The sequence below is a fragment of the Trachinotus anak genome, unplaced genomic scaffold (assembly GCF_046630095.1).
Source record: "Trachinotus anak isolate AG129_WGS33_773 ecotype Australia unplaced genomic scaffold, CSIRO_AGI_Tana_v1 ptg000015l, whole genome shotgun sequence".
In the NCBI taxonomy this organism is placed as follows: Eukaryota; Metazoa; Chordata; class Actinopteri; order Carangiformes; family Carangidae; genus Trachinotus; species Trachinotus anak.
In genome coordinates, this window is record NW_027273866.1 from 14074673 (window position 1) to 14095683 (window position 21011).

Below are 21011 nucleotides of genomic sequence, written 5' to 3' on the forward strand. Positions count from 1 at the left end.
AATAGGGGCTTTGAAACGACTTGTAAATGCTAAATAGGGAGGTTAGAAGACAGTGTTGCCCATATCACTTGTGCATGTGACAAAAAAAACTGAATTCTTGAAATGAGGTGAAGAAGTTTGTGTTTTATTGAGGTGAATAGTCTCCTGTTGTGCTGTTGAAACCTACATCCATCTTTGTTTTCTGTGCTGCAGGTCCTGGTAACGAACAGGAGCTGGTGATGTAATCTACAGTCCTCCCCAGCAGAACCTTTCTTCCTCCCACACTGAGCTTTGTAAGTGTACAACAAACAAGTCTCTCCTCTGGTGGAAAAGCATCCATATCAAAGTTTTTGTATTTCCTTTCAACTAGTGACAGTGCCATCTATTGTGCTGCTGAGAACGAGAACTGAGAACGCTAACCCAGATATGAACCTACAGCCTTTTACCTGCATTAATGAAATGACATTTACAAGGTTCAAACACAGCTTTATTAGCATCAAGGCATGTTGTTCAGTCCATTATATGTTCCTTCTCACCTTACTGTGACATGTTGGCTCTTTTCTGTATCATTTCTGGTTTTCAGTTACTTAACATTTGTAGATTATCATGATTTGCTTGCTCCTGTGAATTACATTGAGTTGCTTCGTCAAGAACAGATTTTCAGATGTAGCAATAATGAAATGGTCAAGGTTAATATCAGACACATCTGTGAGCTCACTGTTTTCATCAACCCTCTGTTAAAGAAAAGGACACAATCAGAGCAAACAATCAAAACCAGAAAAATAAAAACAACAATTTTTCAATGTGGGTTTGAATTGTCTTTGCTATCAGCTAAAAATACTGCAAATCTTTTAAAGTAGTACTCACGATAGAAGGCTGCAGTCACACAGATTGTTGTTAAAACATCGCTGTAAAAATCTCATGTGTTGCAGCGTCTTAACATCCAGTAATTACAACACTACTACGAGTTCCAAATGCTCGGTGGTGAGAGAAGTTCTTCTCTTTACGTCAGTTAGAGTAGTTTTTATTTTAAGTGTCAGTTTGTATCAAACATCTTCCCGTCAGAGCTGAAGCTATTTTGAACAACTTTATACACAGTCTTCAGTTGGTTCTTCTAGATCAGTGGTTCCCAACCTCAACGGGTCACCAGGTAAATCTGAGGGGTCCTGAGATGATTAAAAGGGCAGGAAAGAGGGAAAAAAATCTGCAACATAAATTTGTTTTTGTTTTTTTTTTTCTTTCATGTAAAATATCTAATGTGTAATGTTTGGAGTGGAAATCTTGGTTTTTGCCCAAACAAGACACTGCTTTTTTGGAAGTCCACAAGCCAAAAAGGTTGGGAACCACTGGTTTAATCTTTGAAGACATAACATTTTATAAACTTCTCATATGTTCTTAACCTGAAGAGTAACTAGTGAAAACAGCTCTCAAAGGAAGTACCTCAAAATTGTATTTAAGCATAAATCTTGAGTAAATGTACTTCGTTACTTTCCACCACTGCAGATGTTCAAATATTCAGTAGTTTGATCAGTTACTAATGTAGGACACTGGATTTGAGTTGATGTTATTATCACTCTTTGGCTCCAGCAGCCACAGAACCACAGGAACTAAAACTCAGTAGGTTTTGAAGAGTTCAGAATCTCAGGCTGTGTTTCTACCAGAGAAACCAGAGACTGAGAGCCGACGGTCGCTGCTTCAGTTTGTGTACAGGTTAATCCACAAACTAATTGATTCCAGTACCAACATTAATAAGAGAGGTAGACTTCACATGCTGTTTGTTAATGCTAACAACAAAGCTTAACTTTGTTGTTAGCATAGCAGTGCAGTGCTTTACTGTTCCACACTTCAAGCGCTCGGAGGTTTCAGACCCAGGTGAATGTGAGGAAAACCAAACAGGTGCATTCTGCAGATTATTGGAGCTGTTTGAAATTTGCTGGAATAGTATTCAAACTAGTAAATATGTAAATTGTTATTTTTTAGTACATTTACTGAAATATATAAATTAGCATAACTTAAGAGACTTTTACTTCCTGTGGTTCTTTAGTTCCTGGAACAAACCAGTGCTGTTACACACTGTATGTTCAGGTTGTGATGGGTTCAGTCATTGTCTGTTAAACTTCCACCAAACTGATTTCTGTGCACATTCATCTACAAAACTTTAATGGTGGGTTTGGGTTCAGGATCTCTACATCACTCCCAGCGTGACCTGAGGTAAAGCTAAGGACCATTTCTCCTCTGTTACCTCGCTCGCTCTCAGTCCTCCATTTTGTTTGTGGCGTCCTTGCGAGCGATGATCTTGTACACGCTCTCTCTGAAGCTGCTGTCAGAGGTCAGTCGTCGGGCCGTCTCCCTCAGATCCTCCATGCTGCTGCTGTCAGTGTTTGCCACAGCGAAGGACTTTGAGGGTTTCACTGCAGAGAGACAGAGACATTTAATGAAGTTCTTAGGACTGTAACAGGGAATGAATTATCTACTAATCAGTTCACATTAATCTCAGTCAATCAACAGAAAATTCAAAGACAGCAATTCATCAATCATGGTTTTGATGATGATAATTTCCATATTCAATAAATAGTTTGAGTCATTTATTGACAAAATTTGTCACTATTTTCTGGCACTTTATAAATTTAATGATTCATAATAATAAGAATTATCCTAATTTGCAGCCCTATTGATTACAAATTGATGATATACTGTGTCACTAACACTCCTTATCTATATACTACCAGTGCAGTTACTACAACGGTACCACAACTACTGCTACTATAACCAAGCCTAGTACTACTACATCTACTGCCAGTAATGCTACTATTAATATTTTTTTCTATAGCACAGTTCATATATAAAATACAACACAACATGTCTTCACTAACAACAAATGATCCTGACATTCACAATAAAACAATCAAATTGGACTAATTCAAAATAAAATCTAGATAAAAGAATTTGGCAGAACAAACACTAGTACTAATCCACCTGGGTTCACTAGTTAAGATTTCTACACTTTGTATATGAGCAGTGCACTGAAAAACTTTTATCCAAGTGCTCTAAAATATGTACATTTAGCTGGAAGTGTTTAGTTGGACTCAGTGATAACATGAATGTTATCAGTGTGTGTTTGTTGTGATCAGTGTGTGTGATGTGCAGACTTACACCAGTGGCGTCTGGAGGCTCTCCTCTGTATCCGGCAGCTTTTGATTCTGCGAGCAGCAGCTTTGTGGAGATAAACAGCGTTCTTCATAATCGCAGGAAGCTTCGCCTCGATCTCTGCTGCACAGATACACTCCTCAAAAAACTCTGGATAAACACACACACACACACACGATACACATCATATATACAGAGTGCTCTTTATCCTTTAACATTTGTATGTAATTCAATCCCAGGTAGCTACAAATTGAACCACATGTTGACATGTCACTGTAGGAAACACACAGGTGTAAATCATAAAATGAACAAGGGCTGAATTCCATTTAGCTGCCTCAGGTTCAGCGTCCTCTGACACATGAATTGAACTGTTATTATCGCTGTTATTAGTAAAATCTGTGCTTCTTCTTCTATGACGAGTCCCACTGAGGTTAAATATTGGTTACGTTTTTAAAAGAACAAAATAAGCAAGATTTTGCTGACAAATCAACCTGCTATCATTCACATGCAGTGAACCACTATTTATCAATTCAATTACAGGGACAGACGATAAATGATTATATTAAGTTGACCAGAGTTGGCCATTTTTTCTAAAAAATATAATTTTGTGTTTTGTCTTCTGGAAGCTGAAGGATCCCTCACAACAAACATGAACACACACACTGATGCACATCATCCTGACTGAGTCAAGTGTGAAGGTAAACATGTAATACATGTTGTATCCAGAGGGAGGCAGTCACACAGGAGTTAACGTGACAAATCAGATTATACACCACAAATCTCCACTGCGTATGTGTTTAAGTGTGTTTACATCTGGCTGCACATCTGTTAGAGTATTATGTGATATATAAATGTGCTGTAGTATATCAGTAGGAGTGTGTTTGACTGGGAGACACTGATAATAATCTGTACAGGAGCCAACATTACACCAGACTCCATACATTATTCTGCCAAATAAAAGTGTGATTTTTTTTCCTCCCAGTGAACCAGATACAATCTCACAGCACATACTGAGCTGACCACACTCAGACATGAGGGTGTCAGTGCACTCACTCCTCAGCTGAGTCACATCCCCCTTCATCTTCTCGTCTCTCTCTTTGGTTCGTTCCACTGAGTTCAGGCCTTTCTCCAGGTCCTGCAGGGCCTCCTCTGCCTGCTTCAGCCTCTTCTCCAGCGCCACACGAGACTCTATCTCCGCCTGAGACACACAGGGAACACACACAATGTTTGTTTACAAAAAAAAAAACTTTTTAAGATGGGAAGACTAAAGATAAGGTCAATATAATGTGTCTGTCTGTGGTCATTTTGGTTGTTTCATCTGTTCTTAAGTCGTAGTGTCACATGACGAACTGAAAGCAGCTCGACAGGTTTTTCCAGGCTGAAAAGAACAATGTGTTCAGGGAAACACCGAAAAAAATGGATTTAAATATCACGAAGTTGAATTCAATTTGACAGAATAAATATTATTAGTCGTTGACTTAAGTCCAAATATATCATTATCAATATTAGTCTGTAACACCCTACTAAGAGAACATTATTTACAGTATTGGCCTGAAGACACAGCTCAGAGAAAGTGCTCGAGATGGCTGGTACAACCAGTCTGTTGAGGTTTGGGTATTTTGCTCTAGGGCACTTCAACACTACGGGAGTTTGTATCTGAAGATACTTGTCTGTATGGATGCGAGGCAAAGAGGAAACAGCTCATTTCATACGGAGAAACTCTTGTTTTTGTTCCTGCCTAAGCTTTAACGTGACATCAGCTCTTATTGCCAGAGACTGAGCTCAGTGGAGGAGGAGGAGGATCTGCTGCTGAGCCGCTGAAGGCATCTGTTCAATTCAGTTTTGTTTGTATACTGCAAAAAAATCATGACACACATCATCTCAAGGTACTCTACAGGGTAAGATCAAGAGAGAAAGCATTTAAGGATTTCTATTTCAACCTGTAGAAGTCAAATTTACAAAGAATCTAATTCAGAAGTTAAATTTCAAAATAAAAAATGTTAAATTACACTAATTAAAAAAACATTTAAATACCTTCTGTTTTGTGTCAGGTCTAAATACTTTATGAAGTAGGTCTGTGTTTGGGAGCTCAGTGTCTCTAAATTCAGGCCACTAAACACTGACTCCAGCCAGGGGGAATATTGTTACTGTTATTTACCTCCAGTATAATCTGCCTTGACTATATGTCACAGTAAAAACATGTTATTAATGCACCAACTTTGAAAATCACTTTAATTAAGCAACTGTCATTACAATAAAATTTTGGAAGTAAATTACAAAGCACGGTGACCAAGTTCCTTCAGTCACTGTTCAGGAGGTTGCACTCAGGCTTATTCAGTTGGTTTTGCTCATTAAGCCTCTGCTCAGGTCGAACGTTGTGGACAAAGCCGCGCTGGGGATTACATGAGGTCACAGACCTCTCGTACTGATGAGTGTAATCACAGTGTGATCAGTTGCAACAAGCTAACATGACAGTCTGGGAGATGTCACACAGAGCTGACTGGAGGTCTAATCAACCCAAATAAAGGAACTCGTCTGTGTGGGTTTTCCATGATGACCTTGTGTTTACTTCTACTTTTCTATCTGCATGAAGAACAATCCTCTGAAACTCTGACAACACAGCCCTGGCAGCTGGTTAATGTGCCGACCTTACCGCTGACTTTGAGCAGCGCTGTGTGTCTGTGTGGCTGCAGGCTGAGAGCAGCTGAGTCATGCTGTGTTACCTTGAGCTCGGCTTCGGTCTGCTGCTTGTCTACAGTCAGCTGAGAGAGCGACTGCTGCAGTGTCCGGGCCTGAGACGAGTAGAACTCCCTCTCCTGCTGCAGGACTTTAGCGCGCTGCTCGTTCTCCCTGAGCCTGGACGACAGAAACACAGTCAGACAGAGGAAAGACCACACACACACACACACACACACACACACACACACACACACACACACACACACACACACACACACACACACACACACACACACACACACACACACACACACACACACACACACACACACACACACACACACACACACACACACACACACACACACACACAACATCGTGCTAATTCTCTGCATGGGAACATCTACAATTTTGGATGGTTTTAATGTTTCAACTCCTTTGGCCTGTTTTAAACCCTTTTACAAAGATTAAAATGATGCTGTGTTGTTGCAGAAAAACACAGTGATTTTCAGACACTGCTTCACTGACAGGACAACATACAGGAGAGTGGGTCTGAACTGAGCTCACTGAGCTGTACAGGACACAGATGAATGCACACAAACACACAGAACTTTTGGTTTTTTTGTTTTTGTTTTTTTTCTGTTAATACAGTGACTTGTCATTTTTACGCTTTTATATGAATTTAACAAAATGAAATATAACATGTTAGTAAGCTTTAGTGGCGCTGGTGGGAGGATTCTGTTGTTTTGCCAGCTGTTTCCCCCTGTTTCCAGTCTTTATGCTAAGCTAAGCTAACAGGCTGCTGACTGTAGCTTCATATTTAACTGACAGACAGGAGAGAGGTATTGATCCTCTTTTTCAACTCTGCCTGAAAGCCAATAAGTGTATTTCCAAAATGTTGAAGTACTGCTTTAACTTTGACTTTGATCCAGTGTTTGCCACATGTGTGTCATCGTTTTATGTTGTTCTTCTGTGAACATGTCGAAGGAAACTGAAGACAGAGCTCTCGGAAACATAACGCTATGAGTCCTATATGTCAGTGATTGCAGCAGAACATTAGTGCAGCACAGTCGATACCAGCTGCCTGTAATATTCCACTTACTGGTGCTGATTAATGGGCTGGCTGTTTAGCGATCAATACACATTTCCACTAGTAGTTACATCGTCTGTGCCATTAGCACAGAAGTTCACTGGAAAGGCCAGAGTGTTTGACCCTTTGGATGCCGAAACACAGTGGCAGACTGAAGCTCTCACAGTTTTACTCTCCAGTCTAATACAATAATCACGTGAACCTGGACGTTCTGGACAAAGGTTCAACAGAGTTTCTAACTGGTTTTCATCCTGATGACGACTTATTTCTAAAATATCCTGCTTTTTTGGAAGGAACCATGTAACCTATGAAGTGATGTACATCAGTGCTCTAGACTGAACTGAAGTCACTCACTTGTCGTCAGCCTGCTCCTTCTCCCCCAGCAGGACCTTCATTTGCTCCTCGATGTGTCGCAGGTCCTGCAGCAGCTCCCCGTCTGCGAGCTCCTTGCCGTCGTCTGGCTTCCTGCAGGTCGACGCTGAGGTCTCCTGCGCCGCCTTCTCCCCCTGCTCCTTCACCCCGAGCAGCTCAAGGGTTCGCTGCTTCTCCTGCGAGAGCTCCTGAGGAACAGAGCAGGAGATTCAGATTCAGATTCAGATCCCACTGAATTTTCTCTGGGAAGTATAGTGCTACAAATTACAAGTATAATGTCATAATACCTCATGTTTAATTAATCACATTTACAGGAAGTTGAGTTACAATCTTAACTTAAAGGTCCACTTATTGGCTGTACTGTTGAGAGCTCCTGAAAAAGCTGTAAGTGGACCTTTACATTAAAAGATTTTGAGTTTTGGGGAAACACACTTATAGTTAGAAAGGATCAATACCTCTCATGTCTGAGTGTTAAATGTGTCCACAGAAATAAAATCTGCCTTCCAGCAGCTCTAAAGCTCAGGAATTAACGCATTATATCTCTTAATCTTTATAAAACCAACATTTAAAAAAAAAAAGCAATTTATAGTTTTAGGGTTGGGGGGCCTCATTTAACTCTTGGTAAGAGAGCAAATAAGCGTATGCCCCAAAATGTCAAACTATTCCTTTAATACTTGACATTTGTTGTGATTATAATGTGAGAATTCTGTTTTTTCTCTCAGTGCTTTGTGACTGAAGTTATTCCACCTGGATGTTATCCCACAGTTCCATCATTGTCCGATTGCAGTGATAATATTATAGGATAACATAACTTATTGAATCAGCAGCTGCAACATTACATGATATGAAGCAGGGGTCATTGATGACTCATCAATAAATTACCCTCGTTACTCTGGCTGCTCACTTTCAGTGTCTGCATGAAGGTGACTCTGGGTTTTTTTCATACCTCGATGGATTTCTGCAGCATCACCGTTAAGTTGCTCAGTTCTTCTTTTTCACTCTCAACACCTTTCAGGGACTGAGCTGTGCCGTCCAGGTCTCTGCCATCAACACACAACAGAGAACAAGTCACATGACCTCACAGTCCTGTGCACCGGCATCAGTGCTGGTCAACACAAACAGATAAAAGCTGAGTTTTACAGTTTGATTTGCTCCTGTTCCGCCTTCAGCTCCAGCACCACCTCCTCAAACTTCATCTTCTCCTCCTCCAGAACCTGGTTCAGACGCTCCAGCTCCTACACACACACACACAAAGAGAGAGAGCAACATAACTGAATTATGATCTTTCTTCAAAAGAGCATTGTGAAGGGTCCTTAATTTTAATAATAATAATAAGAAGAAGAAGAAAATCCAGAAGAATAATCACTAAAAATAATAATTGCTTACATACATATAATAATAAAGTACGTCTAAAGTTCATGATGATTAAATGCCAGGATTAAAAATGTCTCGTGTCCAGTCCACAACAGGCTGTTGCTGTTGTGTGATGAAACCAGAGGAGTGAACGTGTCTCACCTCTCTCTGGGCCCTCTGATGACTGAGCTCCTCCGTCTCTTCCATCAGTTTATCTGCAGACAGAAAACCATTTCACATCACCTGCTGCAGCTCGTTAAAAAGCTCATTTATTCAGGTGCTCAGGTGACGTCCTGCGTGTTTACCCAGGTACTCCTGCTTCTCCTTCGCCAGCTGCAGCCCCTGGGCCTCCAGGCTCTCGATCATGGCCTCCCCCAGCTGGGCGTTCTTCCACGTGCTGTTGGTCCAACACAGACACAGATTATTAACAAAACCAAGTAAAATTAAAACAGTGAGCATGTTGCCATGATTTTTAAAAAGCTGTAGCTGAGGAATTCTTGTTTTGGCTGTGACAGAGCTGATACTGTTTTACATTAAATTATATTTCTACAAACAGAAACCATATAGAAGAAGTCACTACACTGCACACAGGGAGTTTAAGACTCATGTCTTGTGCTGTATGTTTATTTTTCACTCACACTTTCCCTGACTCCTGGAGCATCTCCATCCACTGCACCTGCTCCCCCTCAGACTCAGCAGCTAGGACAATGGTCCCCTGGGGGGCAGATATCATATATTTTACATCAGCATCTTGTCAGTAATGGACTCAGGCTGTAAACAGACAATAGATTTCTATCATTGAGCTGCTGGGAAAGTAGAAGGGGATGTAACTCAGTCGTGTCCCAGCGGGCAGTTAAATTCACTCCATTATGTGTCTATTTCTGGCAGGATTACACTGATTCCTCTCATTATTACAGCTTCAAAAGTACAATTTATAAAGAGCCACTTCAGTTTGGTGCTGCAGGACTGTTGCCTCTGAGCTATCATACAGTCAGTTGGGACTTTCTGTTAATATGATGCATTTTTGCATTAATTTGCTGCTCAGTGTTGTGTGTTTTCTAATCTGTGCCCACATCTGTCTTCAAAATGAACCGTTAAACCTCTGGAAAGCTGATAAGTGATGATTTTCTTACAGTGAAATCTTCCAGGTTGATCACGATGGCGAAGGGCATCCCCATGTCTTCATTAGCTGACACCACACATCCTCCCAAGGGAATCACTCCCTGACAGAAACACATCCATTACTCATATTGTTGTAATGATCCCGCTCATTTCTGTATAATAACCTCCGGTTCAATCTCTCTGTTTACAACAACAGTAAGTTACTGAAACACAATTATTCATGTACATTCCCGACACGCTCATGTGCAGACAGCCATCTTTCTTCTTCATGTACGTGCAGAGAAGACGCAGCCGCTCACCTTGGGGTGGATGTTGAAGAACCTGTTGGTTTCAAAGTTTTTCTTCTCGCTCTCTGCATAGTAGAGCAAGAAGCTGTCTTTGATGATGAAGAATCTTTGTACCGAGGAAGACAATAAAGCAGCAGTGAGTCAATCCTGTGGGGCTGAAAGGAACCAACGTCTGCTGATGTTCTCAATACAAATGTGATGAGCACAGAACTAGTATAATAATCTGTTACTGCAGTGAACACACCACTGAAGTCCACCTTAGTCTATGATAAGACAATATTTAAACATTCCTGCTCAACAACACAACAGAATCTGATTTTTGTTGAGACACAACAGCTGATTTTTTTTAAATTCTTAACAATGTCTGAGCACAGTAAATAACAACCGACCTGTGCAGTTCAACCTGTGAATAAGCTGCTTTTTACTGCATCTGCTGCTACAGCTGGATTTTGTGGAGATCTGATGAATCATTTAAATGATTTAACATGAATGAACGAGTCCTTATTCCTATGTGTAAAATGTAAAAACAAACAGTAACATTTAATGAAATGACACAGAGCCTCACTGATATATTGAGCAATATCTGGTTATTGCAGATATTATATATAATATACATGAGATAATTTAGACTACAAACTTTTTTGTCCAAAGACAAGTGTATTTGGGAGCAGAGTCTGACTAAACTGTTTCTTTATGAGACAAACTGGTTGAGTGAACCTTTAATTTCGGTCCAAACAGACTTGATTTCTTTTCTAAGCTGGTGACGACAACAACAAACAACCAGCACTAAACCACTGAGCTCAACCGTCTCTGGTTTGGCACCGAAAACCAAATGAGCAAAATCAAATTTTGACCTTTATGACACAAGCAAACGGGGAAGGTTGGAAAGAGTGTGCAGCAAATGGACTCTCTGGACTGGACCCGCCATGTATTCTCGTTTTAACTGTTATATAAACTAAGAGCATTATCATGACATAAGGTACCAATCCAGGCATTTTACCATCCAAATATACGCTCCCGTCAGGATATAGTGACAGTGGGATGTGAAGTGGATAAGTATATCCTGTCATTATGTAAAACAATCCTCTAATACACAACATGTCAACAGTTTGGTTTTAAAACATTGTCCATTTAAGGAAAAAGATGTTCATCATTCAACATCAGAAACAGAGTCGGCAAAGTGTCGATCGATCAGGAACTTCAGCTGCTGCTGTATAAAAAGATTTTCTGTCATTTGTGATGAAGAGGAAAATCACTACAGATGTTTGTAACTGCGGCTGTAAAACAAAAAATGTGTTTGCTCTCAGATCAGTGGGATAATGCTTTTTTATACTGTCCTGACAAAGAATTGGTCAATTTAAAAATTCTAAACTCTCATCAAATAATTCACAGAAGATAACTTTTTAGTTTAGTCTCTGACGCCGACTGAGAATAACCAACACTGTTGCTGTCAGAGGAAAAACTGCAAACTTCTTTTAAGAACTAAAGACAAATCTGATCCTGATTCCGAGAGTTTTTAAAAGGTCTAAACTCTGTGAAGACAGAATTTTACCCCCACCAGCAGAAGTGACGACACGAGGCTCTATGTGATGTTCAAATAAGATAAAAATGACTCAGAAGTCAGAGGTCACGCCTCACCCTCACCTGCGGGACCACTTAGCGGACGGCCGTCCAAAGGGCCTCTTCCACAGCACGCCGTGCAGCTGCACCTTGGTACTGATGTCCAGCACTTCAGAGTCCGACTGCTCCATGGACGTCCAGGGCGAGAACAGAGAGTTTCTGGACGAAGACGAGAACATCCTCTCTGGCTTCCCTCGCCCTGGGAGGTGGTGAAAGTTAAAAAAATAAACCACAATATAGTCAGTCAATAACAATTAGCCCAGCAGCATCCAATAACACACACATATAGAGGTGCATGTACGGCTGCAGGGACAGCTTCAATACAAAACAGGAAAAGTAGCAAACAAATCCCAATAACTCAGCAGGGTGGAATGATGCAGCTGCCAATACGCTCATCAGCTGGAGGCAGACTGACTGCAGAGTACAGCCCAGATGAAATCAGGGATGACAGAGAGAAAGAGGGAGGGAGGGAGGATACTGGGAGGTGACGGGGGAGGGAGGGAAGCTTTAGGACCGAGTTGCTAAATCTGAAGTCAATACATTCCAGCCAGTAAAAGCTGTTACTCAGATTACTGTCCTCGCAGAAAGCACCAGTCTCCAGCTCTTGGCAGGTATGGACCCTCTGGTCTGTCTGTCCGTCCATCTATTCATCGGCAGTGAATTGGGAGAACATCTGTGGCAGAGGCGCGGCTGCACAGCTCTCTAGTAAAGAGGATGGAGAGTCAGAGCGGTTGACATGCAGCTTCAGCATCGTGAGTATCAGATTAATTTACAGAACATGTGTCAGAGTGGATGGACAGCAGATTATAAAGATATTGACAGCTCAGCCTCAACAGAGAAATGCATGAGCGTGCCGGCTTTTTTTTTTTCCCAGTTTGCATTAGTGAAACATCCTGTCAGGGTCGGAAAAGCCTCTGAAATAACATTTAAACATTTAATTCAAAAGTAAACATTAACACATGAATTCTTACCTCAATTAATACAAGACAAATACTTCACGTATATGAACAACTGCTGTCTACAAACCTAACAACATAAAGTGCATTTAAAACAACTATTTAAGTGATGATGTTCAGGCTCAGGTCCTCCTGTTGAAATCTGGGGTAAATACTAAAACAGACATGTAAATGACCTGCTGCATTTCTAACAGTAAACACGTCTAAATCATCAAAATACAGCCCAACATTATCACCAGTTAAAAAAACTTTAATTTAGTCGTCATAAAACACATTGCTTTACAACTGATTTTCACAATCAGAAATATGGAAATAAGGCAGACTCATTCTGGAATGACAGAAAATAAAAACAAAATAAAGACACACCCTCCCCGGCTAAAACTATTACAAATATGAACCTGATCCTAAAACTCTCCTGATTCAGAGTGGCACCTCCAAACAGCCCCAGTATGTGCCGTCATCTCCTCCTGTGTGTGCAAGAGTCGGTCCTGTTACAACTTCACCTTTCAGTTTAAAGAGCTTCTGATGTACGTTTTCTTATTTATATACGCGTGTGATTGAAGATGTGACATGTGGGGACAGTCAAAATGTAAACGTGACGGTTACTGCATTTGATATTCATACTAACACTATGGACTTGATTATAATGGGTCAAATGAAAAAATAAAAAATCTTATTTATTATAGATATTTGACCCATATTGCAAATTTTGCTCTGAGCAGGTTTCTGAGAGTTGGTGCTGTTAGCCAATCAGAGTCCAGTATTTTGAGTGTCCAGGAAGTGAGGATGCATCTTTAAATTCTTTCAATAAAAACAACTTTAACTATGTTAGTAAACCAGACTAAACATTAAGATCATTATTTCTGTCCTGAAACATTAGAGACTAAACTGTACAAACTCTGTCACTGTCCTGTGAAAACCATGTATCTCCAAAACATGAATTTCTTGAGCTAAGGAAACTCTGTTTCAGCTTGGTGATACATTCACCAGATAATCCACATGAGTTTTATTTATGTAGTTAGTACATTTATTAATTAAGTAATTTAACAGGCCTAGAAAATCTTGTTTTTGTAAGAGAAGCTTAACTCCAGTAGTTAAACTTCTCACCTTGCTGCAGTGATGTACAGGTGTAGTCCAGGACCCTGTGACATCACTGGTGATCTTGTACTCTGAGAACGAGTAGTGTAACATTCTCCACCAAAAAACACTTCACTGGACAGCTGGACTCTATGCATGATAACTTACCAAACGACACTTTAATTTGAATTCATATCATTGTTCGACTTTTATAACTAGTTTACCCCGTTGTTCCTTCATCTTCCCCAGAAGAAGAAATGTGACCAACATGAATGAACTTTAAAGGCCCTGAAACTTTCTGTTTGTGTCTGTGTCCGTCTCAGTGGTTTGAAGTGAGGCTGTTTGCTCATTTTACCAGCGTCTCCATCAAATCTGATCAAACTGCACCCACACCATCCTAATACTTAAGATCTGAAACCAAGTCTTCAAGCCTGACATGTTCCCACATAAATGCAGTTTGGTTCATCATGCATAACATATAAGAGTGACAGAAAATAAACCAGCAACAATTTTGCTATTGATTAATTGTAATAATAAAAGTAATTTCTCAGCTTGAAATGTGAGAATTGTCCTGTTTTCTCAGACAGTAAACTGGATATCTTTGGGTTTTTGGACTGTTGGTTGAAGAAAGTAAGACATTCAAAAACGTCACGTTGGTCTCTGAGAATTTGTGATGGACATTTCTAGACCAAACAATTAACTGAGAAAATACTCAGCAGGTTCATAAATAATGTTTAAACACATAAACCAGTAAACCCTGAATTCATCTCATTTTCTTCTAAGGGTGTAAAACATGTAAAGACCAGATCTCAGCAAGGATTCTGATGCAACGTTGTTAAGAAAGATGAAATTGCACATAATGGGGCTGTTTGCCAACATGCCCGGGCGTAGAGCAACACAATGGTGTGTTTTTCCCTTTTGTATTACATATACATGTCCCGTAAAAAATAAAACAGTCATGCAGCTGCTGGTCTGCATGCGACCCACCACTGTATCTCACAGTCACCCAGGGAAGCAGAAACATCACGGCCACTTTCTTCTGGTCACAGAAGTTGGAATAAACAACAGGTCGAGTGTAGAACTTAAAACAGAGAGTGTCTGCAGCCTTTTGTGTCTGAGCTGAAAAGAAGAGTCCGTCCATGTCCAAAAAAACTAAATAAAAAATAAAACATGTATTTGTGAGTAAGCAGTTCCATCTGTGGTGATTGTGGAAGAAGTTTCTCTGTACAACATACATATACATACACGTGAGCTCTGCCGTGCACAGGCACAGTGATACAGAAACACTCACGATATCCATGTGTCCTGATAGAAGAGGGAGCAGCCTACTTAGATTTTAATCCATCAACCGTTAACGTTCTAATGGAGCAGAGACGGGGACGTCGGGGCAGGGCTGCATTCAAGAGCATCTATCTGACAGAGCTTGATATGTGAATCACATAACAAGCACTTTGAAGGTGAAGGCGAACCCTCTGTACCCATGTCAGACTCGGCTGCACACCCAGTTTCACACCCTTTTTTTTGTTTGTTTTTTTCTTTACAATTATTGCTCAGGTATAATTAATTGAGGAGCAAACTTTAAAAAATGGGTTTGTTCAGAATTCTCACAAAACCTGTAATGTGCCCGTCCTCCTGAGCCGTTGGTCCCTACATCAGTTCATCCAGTTAAAGACCTCCAGAGGACAAGTCATTCATTCAGAGCTGCTGAAATAACCCTCCACCTCTAAATAAGCTTTACTAACACTCCATAGTCAGAGTCACTTAAGACAATTCTACACAGATTTTTCCTGCAATCTCTAGAATTACTCTCCAGGAAAAACAGAACAGAAATTAGCATCCAAAAAAGTGACTCATGGAAATGCGGCTCGTCCTTACGCAGAACTCTGGTTTTAGCAGACTGGACCACAAACCTAAGCATGTGGTTTAAAAGGAAACACACTATCAGTAGCCATCACACCTCAGCCTCCCATCAGGCCAAGAAACAGCTTGTCACAACTGATTTTTCTAACAGGATAAACCTCCACTTGGTTGACGAACTAACCGAAGCAAGAACTGTTGGCTGCGTCTGGCTGGTTAATCGGCCTGATCCGTCATCACACCTGGCTGTGAGAACAACATCTGTCGCTAAGAAAAATAAGAAAGGAACGTCCTCTACAAACTTACGGCGCCGTTTCTTCAGGGGTTTGCTTCAAAATTCGCTAATATGGCACTTGAAAATCAGTTCAAATCAGTCTGGATTGTTGCTAAGAGATCTGTGCAATTATATTAAAAAAGTTTGCTTTCTCGATATGACAAGCTTGATCAAGACTCTAAATCTCACTGTGCAACTGCCACCCAGCAAAACATCACTGTCATGAGATCAGGGTTGGTTCTTTTGACTTTGGACAAGCACAATAATGCAACACTGAAAACTCCACAGTGATCTAGATAAACTGAGCTAACTGTCCTCTGGCCTCTGAGAAAAAGATCAATATATCTGGTGGCATTAATGGACACATACAGTAGCTGTACCATGTTTCGTCATCAGTGTCAGGAGGGAAAAAAACATTGTTGTGTGCCTTGGTCGTCACTGCAACAAATCTGATTTCCCCAACATCATTCGTTCCCTGTTTCAACTTCAGTTTTGAGTCATGAGATGTCCCCGCAACGAGCACCGGTCTGGTCCACGAGGTCCATCAGTAGACAAGCAATAAGACATTTAAATCCACAATGTTTGAAGTCTCTGTTTCTGCTTCTTTCCCCTGTACACCCGTCTTAAATCCGTCCTGAGCTGTGGGTCTAATGGTGGTGACCAACGGACAGCACCAGAGGGATGAGGCAGCCCAGCACCAGAGCTCCCACCTCCACTTTGCTGAGTCCTTTCCCGCTGTTCCCTCCCGCGGGAGCATGGCTGTGACCGCCGCCACCCACCTCAGGGAGGACGTGGACGGTGGCCACGTAGAGGAAGGTGCCGGCAGAGAAGAGCATGGCGACACCAGTGGCGTTGATGTCTGACAGGGCCTCTTTGCTGCTCTGAGGGTCAAAGAAACAACAACATGAGGTAAAATGTCTGGCTACAAATGTGTCTCACCAAGAAACACGTCCTCTCAGACGGATCGAATGTTGATGAAATGCTTTTGTTGCACCATCTCATTTTTTTTTTTTTACAGCTTAAGAAATTTAACTTGTAAATGGCTCCTGAGAGAATCCTGAAGTCTTACCAGCCAAACTGGTTTACTGTAATATTTACCTGACTGAGGCCTAAAAATGTGAGCATGGCGAGGACAGGTGCTGCCAGGGCGAAGACCAGGAGATGTTTGCGGATCCGGTTTCTCTCAAGACCAGCATGCATCAGGAAAGAGACCAGGCCAAACGCTGCCGGGGCCTGCACACAACACAGCAGTAGAGTTCAGGTGGTTTCACAGTTATACTTTACAGCTGCAAAGGGCCACAAATACTCGTTATTTTTATTATTGACTGAATGGCAGGTTATTTTCTCAATTAATTTTTTGTGTGTAATTAGTGAAAAGTGCTCAATACTAAATCCTGAAATGGTTAGATAACTAATCACATAAGCTCATGTAAGCTGCTCCTACATGGGTTTAATCTGTAAATACATAAATGCAAACTATGAAACAGGATGATGAAAAACAAAGATTTACTGTACATGTTATGAACCATTATTACCTTATGCAGCATGATAGCTACGAAGACAATGAGCTGAACGCTGGTCTGAGAGGTAGAGGCAGCAGCTCCGAGCGCCACGCCATCAGCTGGAGACAGAGTTAATGAGAACATTAACAAAGTCCTGGTTATTATATTGTAAAAAAAAACAAAAACAAGACAGTGAATGTCTGAGATTTCTAACAAGCAGTAGAAAATCTGAGTAATTGTTAAGACAATGTCAAACAACATTTATCTGATCACATTTGCATTTTGTGGGAGTAAAGCAGGGAGTACTGTGATTAACACAGATAAGACTGATTTGAACAGAAGCCTGAACCTTGACCGACCTGCAGCGTGGACCACAAGACCCAGGGTGGTGGTGATTTTTGAAGAGGTGACTCTCGCTGACTCTGGATCTAAACCAGACAAAAACAACCAGACAGAAAACATTTTCAATTACCATTTTATATGTTTAAGAAATATATAGAAGTAGAACAATGCAGTGATTAAAGATCAGCATCTCCACACTGAGTAAGAACTGTGTGTTGTCACATGTTGGCAGACTCGGTTTGTGGAGTATTAGCTACTTAAACAAAAGCACTGAGCTTGTTCTGTGGTGAGCGTGGGTGCATCTGGGAAAACAGAATTTGCAGAAGAGCATCTGTGGGTGGTTTGGATTTAATTCAACTAAATAATTGTCTTCTGTAGAATATTAGCACTAGATGAGGCTAATGACAAAGCTGCTGTCTCCACAAAGACATTACAGACCTGCATACTGTGAGTTTCTAAGACACAAGCCCTTTGGATGCTGTAATCTTTGCATTTGTTGTCCCTTGCAACACTGACCTTCAGTGTTGTGCACATGAGAACTGCCTATCTGGTCCACCAGCAGCATAAAGACGAAGCCCAGGACCAGAGACACTCCGATGCAGGCGTGAAGCTGCTCGTGACTGTGTTCATGTTTCCCACTGGCACCGAGGGCAGCTTCTTCAACCTTTGTCTCGGACACCTCCACCACTCCATCCTGGCCGTGACTGTGGTGTCCACCTGCAGACACGCAGGTCAGGAGAGAGCAGAGAGAGACACACAGACTGTTACACAAATATGGTTTGATGCATTGATAACAAGAGTGATTCAAATTCAGAGCTCTTACACTGCTGAGCACAGAGACCATCACAAACCCATGCACCATTCCTCATCTGTGTTGGACAAAGTGTGTTATGTAACAGAAAGAGAGGTCAACTGGTGGCCCTTTACCTCTCGCAGAACTTTGCTCCGTTTGAATGTGATTCACAGTGTACATAGGCAAATGTTGACATTATATGTCTTCACTAACTGAGCACTTTATACTAATGCTGGGGGGGGGGTGGAGAAGTGTTCCTAATAAAGTGCTCAGCAAGTGTATAGGCTCTATTCTCAGTTTTCCTCTGATGCCTTTCTGGCCTGTGGCAATCCTGAAGTTGTCTACAGCTCCAACAAAGAGCGTTTTGTCTGTTTTAGGTCACATACAGTAGAAAACTGACAGAAAGTGGAAAAAGAGGATTTTAGTTACATGATCTGTGTCTTTAACCTCAAGGCCACCAGGAAACCAATCCTCTAATAATTCTAAACACAGGAGAGGACCCGCAAACCAATGCTGAAATCAGCAAAGAGTTAACTTTTCCAACAGGTTGGCACTAATAGCTGCATTCAAGATCATCCTTCAGTGTTAGTGTGGCATTACCTGGAATGGACTGATCTACAAGGAAAAATTGATTTATAGGCTTTCGAATTGACACCTGGACATTGTAACTCGAGCTACAGAAGGTGCAAACTCTTCCTATGCTTTGAACTACTTAAATTGTCTTGTAGTTTGTTTTTAATTAATTTAATTAATAAAAAACAGAAAATCAATAAGAAAACATTTTTGTTATCAAATAAATATTTAATGAGTTAAAAATCACACAATAAAGCCAAGTGTTCTCTTGATTCGCAGCAGTATGTCCACGTGTAAATCGAAAATCTTTTCATTTAATCTTGGACTGTTGGTCAGACATAAATAGCAGCTTGAAGACATCACCTTGGGCTTTACAAAACTGCAAAAGAGGTAAAAACTCCAGCAACACTTGTAGAATAAAGAGCAACTCTGCTGTCAAAGAATGTACCTCTTCACTTTTTATACTTTTTCATGCCCCTTTAAAGAAGGTGAAGCTGTGCAAGAAATCCCTTCTTTGCAGACTTCATTCACCGCTCTCCGATGTGTCACAGACTAAACAGCTAACCAGAAAATAGTGACACTAAAACTGACTTTCACCCATTTGTGCTGGAGAAGGGAAGAAACTCTGGTTACTCTCTATAGAAATTCTCTCAGGTAACTCTACCTTCAAGGATTTCCTCATAAAGAGCATGGACCCCTTCAGGAATGATGACAGCAAGTGCGGTGCCACAGAGCAGCCCTGCTCCCAGCACAGTGATCAGCTTCAGCTTTTCCTGGAGAAACAAGAAGAGCCACAAACCTTCAGCGCAGGGGAATCTCATTGTTTTTAGTACTATCAATCAAAAAATGTCGACTGATAACATTAAACGGCTCATGATGCAATCAATCTCTAAACATAGGAATGGAGCAATTGAGAAAGTTAGCTTAACAGTACACGCTTTCAGCAAGCACTTGTAAAGAGCTTTGCATGTTGGAAACTTACCTCTGAAAAGTTGACTGCTAAAGGTATTGTCCCGGCCACATAACATCCCACCAACATCGCAAGAGACAGCAGGCTGATCGAGCTAAAATCGTCCATGGCTGCACTTTTCTGTTCGGCTAATCTCCTGCAAAGATACACCTACACTTTTAACACGGACTTTTGTTCGTGCTCGTCGAGTTAAACAGCATGCCCCGGACAGTAGCTGTTAGTTAACGACAGTTGTTAGTTTAGTTCAGTCTACTGCCAAACCTCCACGTTAACTTAACAGAGACGATACAGCCTCCGGCCTCGATAGCGTTAGCAAAGCTAAGCTAACTAGCTTCGGTAATTTTCCGGCTCTCAAATTTCACAAATTAAGAACCCTGACTCGTTAACGTTCACTTGCAAACAACCGACAACCCGCATCGTTTCTTCAAGATTCAGCTGTCACACATAATATTGCAACTTCCCGACTAGGTTAGCAGCTAACAAAGTGGCTAACGTAACATCTTCTTGTTTGGTGCCGACGGAAACTGCTTCCGGGTCACAGTTCATCCCGTCAGCCAGCTGCCACGTCTCCGTGAGACCCGCTGGAGACAGAGGAGGTGTCCCTGAATACTCCTCATCACAACAGACCAAGTTTTATGTGATTGGGTTGAAAAACCAAACTCATTATCTTAATTAAATCAATATTTTCTGGATTTCATCACATTAAATTATACTTTTAATTAATGTGATCACATGTTACTTACTGTATTTTATTATGTATTTATAATGTTAACACAATTACCCTCAAACTTTCCTTATTTCATAAACAAGGATTACTGGCATGGACATTGATTTACAAGTATTACTATTTTTTCATATGGAACAATAAAATCTACTGTGTACATTATGCATGTTATAAATAGATGTGTCAAAAACAACTCAGTTAACATGATATTTGGGGGAAAATACAGTTTTAGTTTTAAAGTTTTATATTGTAACAAAAGAACATAAGTTCTGTATAACTCAAAAGGAGACCATG

General features: G+C 40.9%; 3 protein-coding genes across 8 annotated transcripts in view; 1 reads left to right on the plus strand and 2 right to left on the minus strand.

Moving 5' to 3' along the window:
* The window catches only part of ccdc177 (coiled-coil domain containing 177), a 38601-nt gene extending 37819 nt beyond the window's left edge, over window positions 1-782 (plus strand). For all 5 annotated transcript variants that reach the window (XM_071498430.1, XM_071498429.1, XM_071498428.1 and 2 more), the window contains one exon: window positions 193-782. The gene's annotated coding sequence lies outside the window, so the exon portion shown is untranslated. The remainder of the gene's footprint in view (window positions 1-192) is intronic.
* On the minus strand, window positions 104-15955 carry plekhd1 (pleckstrin homology domain containing, family D (with coiled-coil domains) member 1). Of its 2 annotated transcripts, XM_071498435.1 has the most exons (16): window positions 15846-15955; window positions 12214-12351; window positions 11674-11848; window positions 10042-10135; window positions 9754-9843; window positions 9259-9335; window positions 8926-9017; window positions 8783-8835; window positions 8408-8502; window positions 8214-8307; window positions 7250-7455; window positions 5850-5982; window positions 4180-4324; window positions 3133-3276; window positions 2222-2390; window positions 104-1145 (listed from the first exon to the last, which is right to left on the minus strand). In XM_071498435.1, exons 2-15 carry the CDS (start codon window positions 12290-12292, stop codon window positions 2233-2235), a joined length of 1635 nt encoding a protein of 544 aa, XP_071354536.1. In that variant the 5' UTR covers window positions 12293-12351; window positions 15846-15955; the 3' UTR covers window positions 104-1145; window positions 2222-2232. The 2 variants fall into 2 exon arrangements, with proteins under 2 accessions (XP_071354536.1, XP_071354535.1); XM_071498434.1 differs by having other exon boundaries at window positions 104-2390.
* On the minus strand, window positions 12841-20541 carry slc39a9 (solute carrier family 39 member 9). Its single transcript, XM_071498454.1, has 7 exons — window positions 20006-20541; window positions 19688-19796; window positions 18174-18374; window positions 17675-17743; window positions 17349-17434; window positions 16912-17046; window positions 12841-16694 (listed from the first exon to the last, which is right to left on the minus strand). Exons 1-7 carry the CDS (start codon window positions 20099-20101, stop codon window positions 16461-16463), a joined length of 930 nt encoding a protein of 309 aa, XP_071354555.1. The 5' UTR covers window positions 20102-20541; the 3' UTR covers window positions 12841-16460.
* Between the last annotated feature and the right edge of the window lie 470 nt (window positions 20542-21011).

Coding starts and splice junctions, on each gene's coding strand:
- slc39a9 (XM_071498454.1), bottom strand. CDS start 20,101: ATGGACGATTTTAGCTCGATCAGCCTGCTGTCTCTTGCGATGTTGGTG. Junction 17,744..18,173: donor TCATGTGCACAACACTGAAG/GTCAGTGTTGCA, acceptor TGTCTGGTTTAG/ATCCAGAGTCAGCGAGAGTC. Junction 17,047..17,348: donor TAGCTATCATGCTGCATAAG/GTAATAATGGTT, acceptor TGTTGTGTGCAG/GCCCCGGCAGCGTTTGGCCT.
- plekhd1 (XM_071498435.1), bottom strand. CDS start 12,292: ATGGACGGACAGACAGACCAGAGGGTCCATACCTGCCAAGAGCTGGAG. Junction 9,336..9,753: donor TCAACCTGGAAGATTTCACT/GTAAGAAAATCA, acceptor TCTGCCCCCCAG/GGGACCATTGTCCTAGCTGC. Junction 4,325..5,849: donor AGACCGAAGCCGAGCTCAAG/GTAACACAGCAT, acceptor TGTGTGTCTCAG/GCGGAGATAGAGTCTCGTGT.